Here is a 15,006-nt window from a genome sequence, read left to right on the forward strand (position 1 = left end):
CCAAGTTTGTGGGCTGTATAACCTCCCACTTCCTCCCCACCCAAACCTCTCAATTTTAGATCTACCCTCACATCTCCAACTTGCTCCTAACGCTTCCTTTTGCCCTGGTATTGTTGGAGTCAATAGGATCTTCCATTTACCCCATGCCACATCTCCCTTTGCCAAGCCAAGTTACTCCTAACATCCTACACATACACGCATGCCTCCATGGAGCAGTTAAAAGCACAGAGAGGAGCTTTCCCTGCTCTGACCAGAAAGGGGTGAAGTCCAGGCAGTGTGGATATCTGGAAAGCAAAATATCTCTTTGCTGTAATTTCATTCAAACGTATTCCTACTCCCTCCTTCCTTCCGCAGCTTTCTGCAGAGAAAAGCCAGTTGGGAAAAGGTTCATCTTACTGACTACATTCTGTATTATTCCAGTAAAAATAAGTAATAAACTCTTTAAGTAAACACTGAACTTTAAGGAATGCTACACTCGCATGTATTTAATTTCCATGGAATCGTTCAAATCCTTAATTAGAAACAAATGGCAAGCCTGAAGCCTGGCTATCACTGCAAAACACTTTATGCTTAAACAGAGGTGCCAAGTCAAGGGGAGGATTTTGAACACTGAAATAGCATTGTTTTTAACCAAACCATGATGCTTTGACTGCATAACAAAAATAAGCAAACACCATTCACTCCCTCTGCTCCTGCAGCTGGGAGCAGTGTGGTTTGATGGTAGTATTGGGATTTGGGAAGGGTGAGTGCTCCACCTTACTCTGATACTGCCGTGCTGTGGGATGAGTTTCACACCACGACATGTGACTTCTGCCTTGGCACCTCCGCCTTCAAAATAATCTGATCATGTGAAAAAACACCCTCTGTTAACTAGAGGAGTGGTGATGACCAAACAGGGGGATGCAGCTTTTTGGCTGCGGTGGGAAGATGAAGCTCCTCCAAGCTCCGCACTCAGCCCAGAAAGGAGGGGCTGCAGATGGGTTTGCACCTCACCCACTTTTGCAGTTGCCTTCCTAGGAAGTCCCAGCCTTACCCAAGGCCCTGTTGTTCCCCTGAAGCCAGTGAGCCCCATCAGGTGTGTGGCCAAAACCAGATCCAACCCATCCAAAAAGCAGCTCTGCTTCCCTTATTCACATACATGAAAAGAGCCACTGCAGTGAGTCCCCTTCATGCGAGAATACTCTGTGCTGGGTCCTTGAGTGAATCTGTTCCTTATGAAACTGTTTTTAAGCTGTTATTTTTCAGTTTTCCCCAGAGCTGACCTTTCCTTGATTTACTGAAATGCAGGAAGAAGTTCAGATAATCATAAGAACATCCTATTTGAAGCCACATCTCCAGGATTTGTGGCAGTGAAATTAGATAGGCAGTTTTGTTATTCCTGTGCTGAGCTCTAGAATAATAAATGTCATGCTTGCATGTATTTAATTTAATTTAACACCAGTCCAGACATGCAAAACAGGGTAAGCCCTGACAGGAATGTTAAATACGGACTAACCAGTTTCTAAATATAACTTCTTGGGTGCATGTTTTTCACTTTGTGCTTTTGCTGACTTGACATGTTTGGAGATAAAGAGAGAGATGGAAAGCAATCCCATTCCAAAGTAAGAGCGGATTTTGAATAATAGCTCCTTTAACAGAGTTTTGAAAAACAAACCTCTCCTCAAGGCAGACAGAAATTCAAGCTCCCCACAGCAACAGGGCTGAAACTGCTTGTGGGAGTCAGAGCCTGGCATGGGAGCCCCTGAATGCTGTACATGCCTGCAGGGAACCAGCACTCCAACACTGAGCACCTCCCATGGGACCAGGATACCATGAGGTGCATTTACAGACATGTGGCACTACCAGAGACCTGCTGAGACATGTTTAGTGATGGGAATATAAAAAAAAAACAATAAAGAGCCTGCTCTGTGCTGAGTTCAAGGAGTTCACACAGGGACAGGAGTGTCTCACTCTGCAGAGTACAAGTTTGAAGTTAGGCTGCTGCTCACAGCTGGCACACAGAGCTTCCCAGAGAGCAGCCAGGATATCTGAGACCCTGAGCACTGACCATGGGCAAACCCAATCCTGGGGTTTGCAAACTGGCACTGAAGTGGTTTGATACTAAAAAGGCAACACTGTGCTTTGAAGGTGGGAGGAATGTGTCTGCTGCTTCAGCATCAAAGCCAATGCTACGATTGCCCAACTATTAACAAGCCCAGAGGCCACTGATTCACCTTCTCCTTTAGGCTCGGGCTTCCTGCATCCCTCATGGATAGATGTTGCCCTGCCAGCAAGCCAGGCTTGTGCCATGCTATAATATAAACCAAACAAAGCCTTGTAGTGACACGGATTATGTCTCCCCACAACAGGGCTGTTTGATGGACGAGGAAAACACCACCCTGGGTTTGCTGCTGTATGTATCATACCAGTGCCTCCAGTTAGCACAATGTAAATTCACAGGGAACAACCTCTTTAATATGTGGGCTTGGTGGTGGAAGTCTTGATTCAGCAAAATATGAGCACATTTCCATGCTTATTACTCAAGACAGTCACTATTGAAGTCACCAGTTGTTGGCAAAGACAAGGTAATTATTAAAAGAAAGTATACATTAAAATAAACATAGATGATCCACTAATTAAGGACATGCTTATGTCAACAAAGAAATTCAAAGCACAGTCTCTCCAAACTGTACAAAGCTCAAGGAAAACCTGCCATACCTGAACCTAGTCATAAAACCTGGGTCTCAGGCCTTATCAAACCTGGGATGGGTGGAATTTTAAAGCTATTTCAGCTTTTACAGACGTGGAAGAGTGCTCAGGTCTGGTGAGTTAGACAGATCTCTCTGAAAATCCCAGGTACACTCAGGCATTCCTAAATCCCTTGGCTTTAAATGACACAAACAGCTAAATCTCCCTTTGAGAAGTGAAACAGGCACTTGAAGGTCTGGGTATGGTGAAGATAAAGTAAAGCTAAGGTTCTCCTGGAATATTTTTTCTCTCGAAAGAGTCTTTTCCTTTGAGCTCTCTAAGGATAAGACCATGTGTCTCATGGTCTTTTAATGTTTCCCAAACAATTTTTTTGAGGGAAATGCTAAACCCAATTTGTCTGCTTAACCCACATAATCCAGTGACAGTGAATCCTTCAGGGCATCTTTAAGTCAGTACAACTCACTGCAGATGCCAGCCCAGATCTGACAAATTTATCATTTTTGCCAAACACTTGTCATCACTGGTGGTAATGCCCCTATTGCCTATATTTAATAACCAACAAATGTTCACAGGGCATCCCTTCAAATCCTCATTATTCTGAACTACCTTGATGGGGTTTGCTGTTGCATCCCTAAGTCCCAAGCCTGTAAGGCAATGCAGAATGGTTTGGGTGAGCTGACCAGCTCCTTGAGTCACACAGTACTACCTGATGTCTAAACAAATAAATATTCCTCAAATTCATAACTTTTACCTGGAAAATTAAATTTTCCACAGCAGAAAGCATGAAACTTTATAAGTAGTTCAGAGCTAACTAAGCCTTCTTGAGACAGTTTCGTGCTGGGTAACTCATCCTGTTACAGCCCTTAATCCCTTTTCTCCTTCAAAATCCTGCCCAGTGTCCCGCAAAGCTCAGAAATACACCTTCTGTTGTAGGAGTGTGAAGAGCCTTGTGTTCTCAAGGATATTAAGTGTATGTTCAAATGCTGTACTGGATCAAAGCCTCGGTAGCTGTTTGGTTTCAGGGCTAAAATGAGCGGACCTTCAGACTGCAGATGGGCACGATATGAGGATTGGGGTGGACTGAGGGCAGTGCATCCTGTGCTGGCTTCAACCGAGCACTGAGAGGTCCCTGCAAGGTGTATCAGTGTTTTATCCCACTGTCTTTCCTAAGGCCACTCCTGTCCCACCTCACACCTTCTTTCTGTAGCAGTTGCTTGGCAATCTACTGACACACTTCTGTAAATGTGGGGTTTTCCCGCTCTGACCTTCCAGGTTTTTACTCTCTTTATTCTGATATGTAAATTCTTGCAGCTGGAATGGGAAGATTGAGGAGGTCTGGTGGACAAACAGTTCAAATATTTACTAAAATCAGGCTCAAACTCAACCCTTCTGAACTGCTATGAAAACCTGAGTGTTTCTCTGTCCACTCAGCTTTTAGGCAATGCCCAAAGGTAGCAGAAGGAGCTCTGAAAGGCTGTTAGAAAGGGCTATTTCACAAGATTTCCAGCCCAGCCCTCAAGCACCAGGGTTGCATTAAAAAAAGAGCTTTTGGCAAGCTGCAGACAAAATGATGCCAACTTCCAAGTAGAAACCCTAAATCTCTAGAAGTATCTGAATCTTGATAGTGGAGAAAGTTCTCCCATCCCTACAGCACCAGATGAATGCTGACACAGTCTGTGAAGTTGTGACACAACTATGTATTAGCATTTTAATTCAAAGTTTCTGCATGAACAAGATCACAGTAAACTCCATATCTCTCTAGTATTTGCAACCCAATAAGCATGATTTAGGAGATGTGTGCTTGTAATCATAGATTCATCAGTATGTGGGATAATTGGAGTAATTATGCCAGGCACAGATAGTTTTTTCATCCTTTATCAAGAGCATATAGGAGCACAAAAGAGCGTTTCATCATTTCTGTTCCATGGTGAAACTTATCAGCATTGGTAGTAACTTCATACAGAGCAACCAAGATGCAGATAAGACTTGTTTCCCAGGGAAACTAGACAAAATACTTGATCTTTCCTACTATCCAATTCTATCATAACAACACAACCCTTCCTTCCTTCCTTCCTCCTCCCTCCCTCTGCCCTTCACTGTCGTCCCTCCCCAAACCTTGTGAAGTTGGAAGATCAAACAGTTTTAATCTGTTCCCACAGAGAAAATAATCTAGGCGCAAAAATGACAAGCAAGAAAAGTTAAACAAAGAAGAAAGTGGAGGAAAAAGTTCCATTTAAGTGAGCGACCATTTCACTGGGAGCAGGACCTGCAGATCTGAGTCCTCAGGCACATCACATTTACCCATGGGAACCACAGCTTTGACATTAGTGTAGTTACTCCAATAAAGGAGTGTAAAAGATCAGAACCTGGGTGCTCTCCCTCGCTTTCTACACTCAGATTTGCCAAAGTCCACAGTTAGACAACTAACCCCTACTAAAACCTGATGGCAATTAAGTATTAATGCCCTTAAGTTGTTTTGAAAAGCTCTAATCAATCCATTTCTAGCAAGTAAAGAAAGTAAAGAGTTTCAGCAGGAAGTATCAAATATAAATAGGACATGAGCTAACTAATGAGTTTGACTTATTTGGCACAATATGCTAAACCATGTCTATTAAAATACTATTAAACGATGAGAACATAAATTATATTAAACCTTGGTATGCCAACTACCTGCCATACCAAATTGACTGTCCACAAAGCAGAGGTTTTCTGCCTTTTAAGAGACTCAAGTAATTCATATCTGACATTTAGGTTTCATTTTTTAAAAAATAGAAAGGAAAAAAATAAAGATTAAAAGGGAAATAAACCATGACGGGTAGGAATGGTTTTATCATTTGTCTTTCAAAGGACAGACTGTTGGAGTTCTCAGCTGCTAAACTAAACCTCTTAGGAAAATTAAGCCATTCTACTTACTACAAATGACATCCCTCTGAGACCCTGTAATATAAATGTGTGGAAGGCTTTACTCGGAAGGAGCAAAGCAATCTCGCGTATGTCCATGGCACATGCAAGACATCCATGATGAACGTCTTCTGCACGCAATTACAAGCCTAACCCAGACCCACAAGGCCAGGCTGTGCTGGGGCTGATAACCTGTGCTAAGACATGGTCCTTATTCTGGCTAGTTGCACGTCATGGCACAGGGCAATGGATAAAGTTACACCATGGCCGGGCACAGAGCAACCTCTTGGCTCCTAAAGACAGGGGACAGCTCAGCCTTGCCCAGGTTTATTTCATCTAGACTGAACTTAGATTCAGGCAGATTATTTTATTTTCTAGTGTGAATGTGTTTTTGTTAAAAGAAAGTTGGATGTGATTTTTATAACTGGACTAGATTTTGCCTTGATTTATATAATCAGTGAAATCCCATTGACGTCAATGGAGTTGCCTGGATATAAGTAAGGGGAGACTTTGGCCCTGGTGTTCATGTTATTTGTGGTAATAAAAGGAATGTCCTAATTCTCCTAAAGAGTAATTGGAGACTGAGAGCACAATTACTTTAACAAGTGTTTCCACTGCTTCTTTACTTGAAATTCACATGAACTCTTTTGTTGTTTTTAACCCATTATTCTTTTCCTTAAACTAACTTAGCTGTCCTTGTTGCAGAAGATAAATGTAACTACATGAATTTCACAGATCCAGTAGATTATGGGAAGCCTAAGATTCCTGTGCCATCTTTATTTGTACTGGTCATCTTCCAAGACCATCTTCATGATGTGACTTGTATCCTACTAGTCTGGGCCCAATAGCTGAAAAGTTGCTCAAGAAAAATATTCTACTTGGAAATGTGTCTTTGAAAGCACTAGTCATTTTAAGTCATAAGACTATGATACATTCAAATGTGAATAACATTTTTCTTGGCTTGATGAACATCTCCAACAATGAATGGCTAGAGCTCTGTGGGAGGGAGTTGCCAAAGGAAGTATATTTGTACCTTCCAGAAGTAGTTGCATCAGAGATAATGTTGAAGTGGTTCATTTCAGAGAACTGAATGAACTCCCTGGTGCACTGGATGTTCCAAGTGCCCTCATGGTTTCTCAGAAAGATCTTACTGTAAATGCAGACAAAACCTCTGCCTAGAGCAACAGCCAGTGTATAAGCAAAAGATAATGTAACATGCATGATTTACCACTAGGCAGATGCTGCCTCTGAAATACAGCCTCAGCTACTACAGATTTTTATGCTGTAAAATAACATTTGCTTTTGAAAACTATAAAAGTAAAAAAAATCCTCATCTATTCAGAGAAGAGGCAGTTCATGTGCTATTTCCATTCTCTGCTTATCAGTGTGCCAAAACATGGTTCTAGAAAGGAAAGACTACAGACTCAAGTGGAAATGTAAACCTCCCACCCAGGATTTCACTTTTATGCTCCTTTATACTGATAATAGTCTGTGCCTCATCACGGTTATGCTACTTAATTGGACTCAATATCTGGAGGCCACTTTACAATTACTGTACTACAATGTCTTTTCATCAAAAGCAATTTGTCTGCATTTGAGCCAGTCACCTTCAAGGGAAAACTGCTGTGGCTCTGCAAAGGCTCCTGCTCCTCCTGCTCAGACCAGCTCAGGCAGCACGCTGCCAACCCCCTCTCCCCAGTACTGTGGCTCAGGACAACTCCCTGGCCATCAGAAATGTTTGGTTAATACATCACCTCTAAGCAATGCTGTCTAGAGACACAGTAAACGAGAAACAGTAGCTTCAGTAGTACAAAACAGTATTTCTAAAATGTAAGATTACAGTTCTTGTTAAATAAAACTTAACAGAACAGCCAGCTGGACATTACTTCATAGCCATACGGTCTCTCACAGTCTGCTCCTGCCTTAGATCACTCTTCACATGAGCTGTGCTCATCTCCTGCTTTCTAGGAAGTGGTATTTCAAATGCAGTCACTGAACATTTCAAATACCTGACCTGTATCTGTCCCTCTTAAATAAATATTCCCACTCAATAGTGTGCTTGGGGACCTAAAATGGAGTCAGCTATGAAAAGAGAAGGCAGAAAGGAACCAGAATCAAATTAGCTGGCTTTCAAGCATGAAGGGAGTTATGTATCCCAAAAGCAGCTAAAAACCAGCCCTCAAATTCAAGTGCCTTTCAAGTCTTTGCAATTCTTTATGGAGTCATCTTGGTGCAAATAACAGAATTTGTGAACTGCAACACCAGCACAGTCAGATGAAGAGCCTTACCTGCTACCTTGACCTGGTTGGGCCTGCAGGTGCTGCACGGCAGTACTTGGAACTCCTCTGCCTGGTACATGGAGTAGTCAGTGCTTGCCACCACTAGCCTGTCTCCAGGTTTCCATGAGCTCACGTCATCCACCAGATTCAGGACTGTGCTGTTCACATTGGTGTCAATGGTCACTGTGAGCTTTGGTTTCACTGAAAACCCAAAATGGTTGGGTGGCGAAGTCAGTTAATCTGATCAGAAAATTCTTGTGCCTTTTTTAAATTTATTTTTTTAATGCCTGGAATGCCCCCAAAATTATTATTTCTTCGGGGGAAGGGGGAGCAAAGTTAACTCTTCCAAACATGTTTTTTACAAGCTTTGGCATGGAAAGCAAGAAAACAGGAAAGTATTTTCCTTCAGTTGCAGGCAGGTGGATTTTCCACTAACCCCAGGACTAATTTTAAATGTAGCTCTTAGTGGCTCATTTTCACCACACCCACTTAGCAGCAGCCCTTGTGGGCACTGGGTGCTGTTGTTTACAGCAGCCAAGTGGTCTTTAATGTAATGACTGTTTTTTCCAGAAAAACAACCATCTTCCACCCTTCTTTTCCTGCCAGCTGAGCACCGAAGAACCCTAATGACCTGTCTAATGACCAGGTTAGGGACAGTGGTGTTGGAATTAATAACTACAAAATGAAGTATTAATTTCAAAACCTGTTGTCTTCGCACATTCTGATTGACTAATCCTACCTTATCCCAAAATCCTTTTGCAGAAGACAAGGAATTTACAGAAAGGAACTTGCCAAGTATTTGCCATAACCTTTTTGGGTTTTTGGGACATTGCCCTGCTGCCTCTGTTAGAGGATGGGAATTTTTCCTGAGATAAATCTTAGGCCATTTTATCTGAGTTCTTGTCGATAGCCCAGCCAAAGTTTTAGCTTGGAGAAATTGCCCGAGTTGTTCTGACACCGAACAAGAGCCAGTCATGGGAGGACAGGATTTCTGCTGTTCTCTGTTCTGGCCTTCAGGCATGGGGCACATACCAGATCTGCCGCACAGGAACCGCACTCTGTAGTTGTGGCAGCCCTCGCCTGTCTGGCCCTTGCCGTGGCACACAAACCGGTAATCGTGGCCACTCTTGTAGAAAACCTCCGTTGTTAAATCAGCTCCATCAAGCGTCATTGCCTGGAATGAGAATGGAAATATAACACAGGTGTTACTGTGAGCTGAAGGGATTTCACCAAAACATCTATGCCATCAGGAGAGGCTTTTGCTGTGTTTTGGGTCGTGCACAACCGTTGCATAACAAAACACTGTGACTCGGCTCTCCAGCTGGTGCTCGCACACAGCTCCTCTATCCCAAGGCTGCATACATCATTGCTAGGTGCATGCCTTTCTCCTGGGTCTATATTGAGACCATGTGCTTTTTTGGGAGGAGTATTCTGAGCTTCAGTAACATCTGCCTCGGTGCCCTAGATTTTCTCTTGACATTGGTTTGAGGGCAGATGGAAACATTGAACACGGATGCTCGCACCCAAATGAACTCATGGTTTCAAGCCACTGCACTGCACTCCTTTAATTGCTTGTGGCTAAGCTCTGTCTGAACCTTGCAGAAGAAAGGGGCAGGGGTCTTATTTCTTCATTGCATGCATCAGTCTCTCTTAAAAAAAAGCCAAAGCTGCTGCAACACCCATTGCTTTAAAAGGAACGAGGAGAGGTGGCTTTTTCTCACAGACAAGTGCCTGCCTGTAAAGCTGCCTTAAGAAAAAAGGCTGTATCATACCAACAAGCATTGAGGTATGTAACCTCTCCTGTGTTCCTGCTGGAGCAACATCACCCCTCAGGGTCATGTTAAATTTCACAGTCTGTCTCTATAGCTTGCATTTCTCTCAACCCTTTTACAAAAATGTGATGCCTTACTTTGAGCGATCCAAATACCACATGCATTTTAGAGAGGCACCAGGAGATAAACCATCTTTCAGTGAAGGGTCTGATCCTGAGTCTCTCACTCATGCAGACTTTTCCTTAGTAATGCACACACCCACTGCTGTGTATGGGATTAGCACCACCAGCTGCAGGAATGTGCCTCTGGTTGTGCAGCACTTCTGTTATTATCATCACATCTTCAATTTTCTTGCATGTAGCAGAGCTGGAGCAGGCCAGCTGCTATAAATCAGTGTAACTTTATGAAAGCAATGAGCAGCACCAGATTACACTACCTGAGGATTTGCCCTAAGATCTGCAGGATAAACTGAAAAATTTCTCACTTTTAATATACATGAGGGGGAAAAAAACACAACTCATTTCACAGAAGAGGAAAAAAAAGTTTGTTTCTTGAACAGAAGAATATCTTTCTTGTTTCTCTTTTAACACGCGGGCTAGAAGGGGCTGTATCGCAACAAACATCTGACCCCTGTTTTGAACTAAGTTGTCACTTCTAATACATGTATATGGGAGCAGAAATGAATGTGAATTTGCTAAGACCTGGCAGAAAATTATAGGGCAGTTTTTTCCTTTCTGTTCAAGAGAGATTCTTTATAACATCTAGCCCTGGAAACTTTCACTCATACTGTCAGCATTCCCGTTTACTTCAATAGCCGCATTCTTGTGAATAAGGACAACTCCACTAGTTCAGAGCATGCAGGAACCTTAGACTCAGCCTTGCACAGATGTGAAGGATTTTATTGTCTTTCTAGGCAATGTTTTGCTGGAGTTGTTTTAGTAGGTAGACATCTAAAGTATATGGTGAACGTATTAAAAAAAAAAACAAACCCTTGGTTTTTGCTGTTGGGTTTTTTTTTGTCCTTAAAGAGGCTTTTGCAGTCTCAGAAAGGGTATATGACTGCTCCTTAGCATGCTGGCCTGATGGCATAATTATAATGTTTTGCTCCAAACAGAATTCAAATTTCTTTCCACAGAGACTCCAAGAAATGGCTGCAAGCTCACCAATATTCTTGACTACCTGCTACAGCTGGTAGTTCTATCATCTCATTACATTTTGTGATTAATTTTTTAGGTAGCATCCATTCCAAGTCCATTTAAAAACTCTGAAATTTTCATGTGCTTGCTCCTTTTAATCTTCCAGTGGGGAACCACATATTTCATGATAGCATCTGTGCTGTCCATGACCCCATCTGTACTCCTTTTCATGCCAGAATTTACTGAAAGGAGCTCAATTCTACAAACTTTTGTCTCAGAATGATACAAGACTGAATACCAGATCTCGTTGTATTAGAGCGGTAAATTGGTGTCTTTTATTTGGAAACAAAAATTACTGACAAACACAATTATTTTGGGGTTCAGTGTCAGTGCAAAGAGGACTTGTCCCTCTAAAGTGAGCAGTAAGTCTGCCTACCTGGATGTCAATGGGCTGCCTACAGATTTTATCAGGATGAGCAGCTTTGAAGTCAGACAGCTTCTCCATGTCCTTAGATCTCACTTTATTAGGCTTCTCAAACCACTCTGTCCATTCTACATCTGGAGACAAGTGCAAACAAGAATAGTCATTTGAAAGTCAAGCTTAATGAGTGCAGCAAAAATGCATGAAGCATAATACGATCTCAGATATCATTCACAGGTTTCTTCACTGATGATCTGATTCCTGCCTCTTCCTGCCAGTGTGTCAGCCACTTTTAATGATGCTGTGAAGTGCAACCAGCCAAGGGAGAGCAGTTATTAAAAGCTACATAATTGGAGGGTGAAGGATGAGCATTATTAATAGATATGGCTTTTGGATCTGTATCCTCCTTAGCTGCCTTTTCTGATCTTTCAGATCAAGTTGCGACCAGTTACTGTGTGTTGTCTGACACATGGACATGATGACGATGCAGTCAAAAGAAGAGATTGTGTGTGATCTCTTAGATCATAGGAGATGGAATTTCATACCCTGTGCGGTAAAGGAAAAAGGATCCCAGTTATTCAGAGAGTCCTGGAGACAACTGGGGAAAGAATCTGTGAGTGTTCTTTACTTGGGTTTGTGGCGACGTAAATAGCAGCTAGCAAGTCCACTCTTCCCAAATGGAAAAGAATTGCAATAAAAAGGATGATTCACCCTATTTGTCAGCTGTCTACCACTGAGTTAAATAGCCCTCAGACCTCTTACCTTGAACCCACTCACTCGTCGAAGAGACGTTAAAATGTTCTCCGTTCTCAGCTTTGAATAGTTTGAATACTTTGGCCACAGCTGAACCTCTGTGACCTGTTAAAAAAAAACAAACATTGGTACAATCACTGAATGCAATCAATAAAAGTCAGAACTGAAAAGGTAATGGTCTGTGTGCATGTTTGAATATTTTGGCTACATTATCCAAAATTAGCCCTGCAAAACATCCAGAAAAATTTACTGATCTTGGAATGAGGCTTCAGACACTTTTATAACTACTTGGATAATCAGGAGGAAAAATCTGCAAAAATCAAGAGAGGATAACCCCCCCAATTATTTGTAGTATATTGCTATTTTTATTTGATGTTGTAGCAAGCCATGTTGTTAATGCCATGAGAAGACAGACTCAAAAGTGTTCAGCTTGCAAGAAAATGGTTTCACAGGAGGATTTGAAACTATAAAATCAGGATACACAGATTAAATTTTCAACTAGTGTGAACTGGGTCTGTTCCACAGCTTTGTGTCTAAGGGAGGCAGTGTCTGAGCTCAACGAAGTTACATGGTGTAGAATCTCACCTCTTGGATAACCTAAGCTATCCCCCACTCAGCTGCTTCAGCTGCATTAGTGGAAAGAAGCAATATGTACAGAGAAAATTCAATTAAATATGTCAAACCATGAATTCCTCAAAACTTCAATGTGATTCAGTGGCAAGTGAAAACACCATCAACCAAAATAATCTCAACCATAACTCCAGTAAGTTCCAGAGAGCATGTCAAGCCAGCATTTTGTGCATTAAATACCTTGATATTCAATGTGGTCTTCAACAGAAGAGGAGGGATTTCCTTTAATGGTAATAAAACTCCATGGGTGCCTAGAAAATGAGAAATGATCGAGTTATGTCAAGTATGAGATGCGTATTTTTCATAGCCCAGTGTTCTTACATTTCTCAGGGGCAGCACATTCAAAACAGTCTGATTAGTGTCAGCTAACAGGCAGCTTAGTTAAAATTAAAAATATCTTAACACTCTATATTTCTTCTCAAAAGAGAAGGAAGTTTGAAGACAAATCCCCACTTAAAACACTCCTGTCACGAGTGTGTTTCTTCTTTAAATGAGTGTTCAAAGAAACTTGTGTGTGACAGACCCATGGGACACAGGCAACTCCCTGGGGAGCCTGAAAATAAATCTTTTGTGTGTGTGTATACAGTAAAGAATATGAAAAGAAACCACTTCTGCTTAAATAAATTTAGCTCATGCTGAAACCTTGTATATCACAATTGTGTTTGGAATGACCCATGAGAATTTCTAATAGACAGACTGGCTGGCAAAGGACAATAAAAAATACTTAAATAGTCTCTGCATATCTAGTTTCCTTATTTTGAACACTGAACAGGGATGAAAGTTTATGACTCTGAATTGTCTATTCAAATCTGATCCCATGTCAGAAGTTGGTTCACTAGCACCTGATGGTTATTGATTGAGTGGGTTCAATATGTATCACTGGAGAATGACCACATGGATGAGAAAGCAATGGATACAGGGAGTAAATTGCCTCCTAACCTTGGAAATGAACCCAATTAGTAGGAGTCAGGAGGAATTTTTATCTTCAAAATAGAAGTAGTTCAGGCATATCTGCTCTTAATGACTTAGAGAATAAAAAAATATGCTTTTAGGGTGGTAGGATGGAAGGGAATTCAGCAAAACCTCCCATAGATTAGATCATTAGATCTATAGTTATAAATATCCAGTCATTTCAGTTGCATCAAGATTTACCCTTGAGTCCTGCAGGTCATCTTACATTGACCATGCGCTGGTATAAGCGAAGTTCCAAACCACTCTGGGACTCCAGGAGAAAACACATAACAGGCATTGACAGAGAGCCACTAAAACACTCACAAATCATCACTGCTGTGAGCTGGGCTTTGCTGGGATTCCCAGCCTCGGGCTTGGGGAGCAGCAGGTTCTGGGTGAGCGCTGGCGCACCCCGGGCCGTGCCATGGCCCCAGAAATGTGCTGGACGCGGCTGCTCAAGGAGAGGGAGTTCCAGCAGCGTGTCCTCAGCCCCAGCACAGGCCAGGCTCAGTGGAAGCTGCCAGCACAACTGCCTCGGGAGCCTGCCAGCGAGCCAGATGCTCCTGCTGGAAAACTTGCCTGTGCGCCAATTGCCGAAGGCACTGACAGGCTGTGATCTCCATCCAGGGAGAGAGGGGGATGGGGGCAGGAAGGGCACTGTATCACTCAGCAGTCAAGATAGATATTTTTTGTTGTTGTTGTTGTTTGTTGTTATTAATATTTTGGTACACCAAAATTGAAACATGACCAAAAAAATGATACCACAAAAATAATCTAAAGAATAAAAGCTATTTAGTTCTGCAACTCAAGGTTTGGCCCCATTTCGTGTGTTAAAATACTTGTTTCTCCCAGTTATTTTACCACTAAAAATAGTTTTAAAGTCGTTCAACCCTGACACATAAGGACACATGCAATCTGTTTGGACTATATGAAATGAAGCGACCAGCAAGTCCGGAGCCAAAACGGTGATATTTGGGTGGGATTCCAAAGAGAACAGCTATGTCATCAAGTGCAAAAAGGCTTTCTCTTCATTTATTAGTAAAAGGAAAAAAAAAAAAGGCTCACACTGAAAGAGTAAACACACTTTTCAAAAGGACAACAATAGAGGAGGAATGCAAGACTTGCCTTTCATTCCTAGTGTTCTGGGCTCAGCAAACAGGCAACTGAAAAAGATGCCAGGACCACAGAAACATTTCTGGATAAATCAGCATTGCTCATCAGCTCTGCTACAGCAAGGGGGAGTTGCACAACTTTACGATCTGGTTGAATTTGGAGCAACTGGAGATAGGAATTTTTCCCTATAACCCCCACCAACACCCTATCCAGAAAACAACACAATATACAGTATGGCTCAATAGCCTGACTCAAGTGGCACCTCACAAAATGTGAAACTGAAATTTCCTGAGCCTGGGGCTTACACTGTTATTGTCTGAGTGGTGCCCATGGCCAGCCCCAGCCACTGGCAAGGAGCTGAG

At 42.1% G+C, this 15,006-nt stretch overlaps 1 protein-coding gene across 4 annotated transcripts in view; it reads right to left on the reverse strand.

The window, feature by feature from the left end:
- CEMIP (cell migration inducing hyaluronidase 1) overlaps positions 1-15,006 on the reverse strand; it is a 58,908-nt gene that overhangs the window by 32,614 nt on the left and 11,288 nt on the right. For all 4 annotated transcript variants that reach the window (XM_027688125.1, XM_027688123.1, XM_027688124.1 and 1 more), the window contains 5 exons: positions 12,761-12,831; positions 11,960-12,055; positions 11,213-11,334; positions 8,901-9,042; positions 7,878-8,069 (listed from right to left, as the gene is read on the reverse strand). In XM_027688125.1, the coding sequence (XP_027543926.1) occupies positions 7,878-8,069; positions 8,901-9,042; positions 11,213-11,334; positions 11,960-12,055; positions 12,761-12,831 (623 nt within the window). The remainder of the gene's footprint in view (positions 1-7,877; positions 8,070-8,900; positions 9,043-11,212; positions 11,335-11,959; positions 12,056-12,760; positions 12,832-15,006) is intronic.

Source organism: Neopelma chrysocephalum, unplaced genomic scaffold, assembly GCF_003984885.1.
Source record: "Neopelma chrysocephalum unplaced genomic scaffold, ASM398488v2 Primary Assembly neopelma1_75, whole genome shotgun sequence".
NCBI lineage: Eukaryota > Metazoa > Chordata > Aves > Passeriformes > Pipridae > Neopelma > Neopelma chrysocephalum.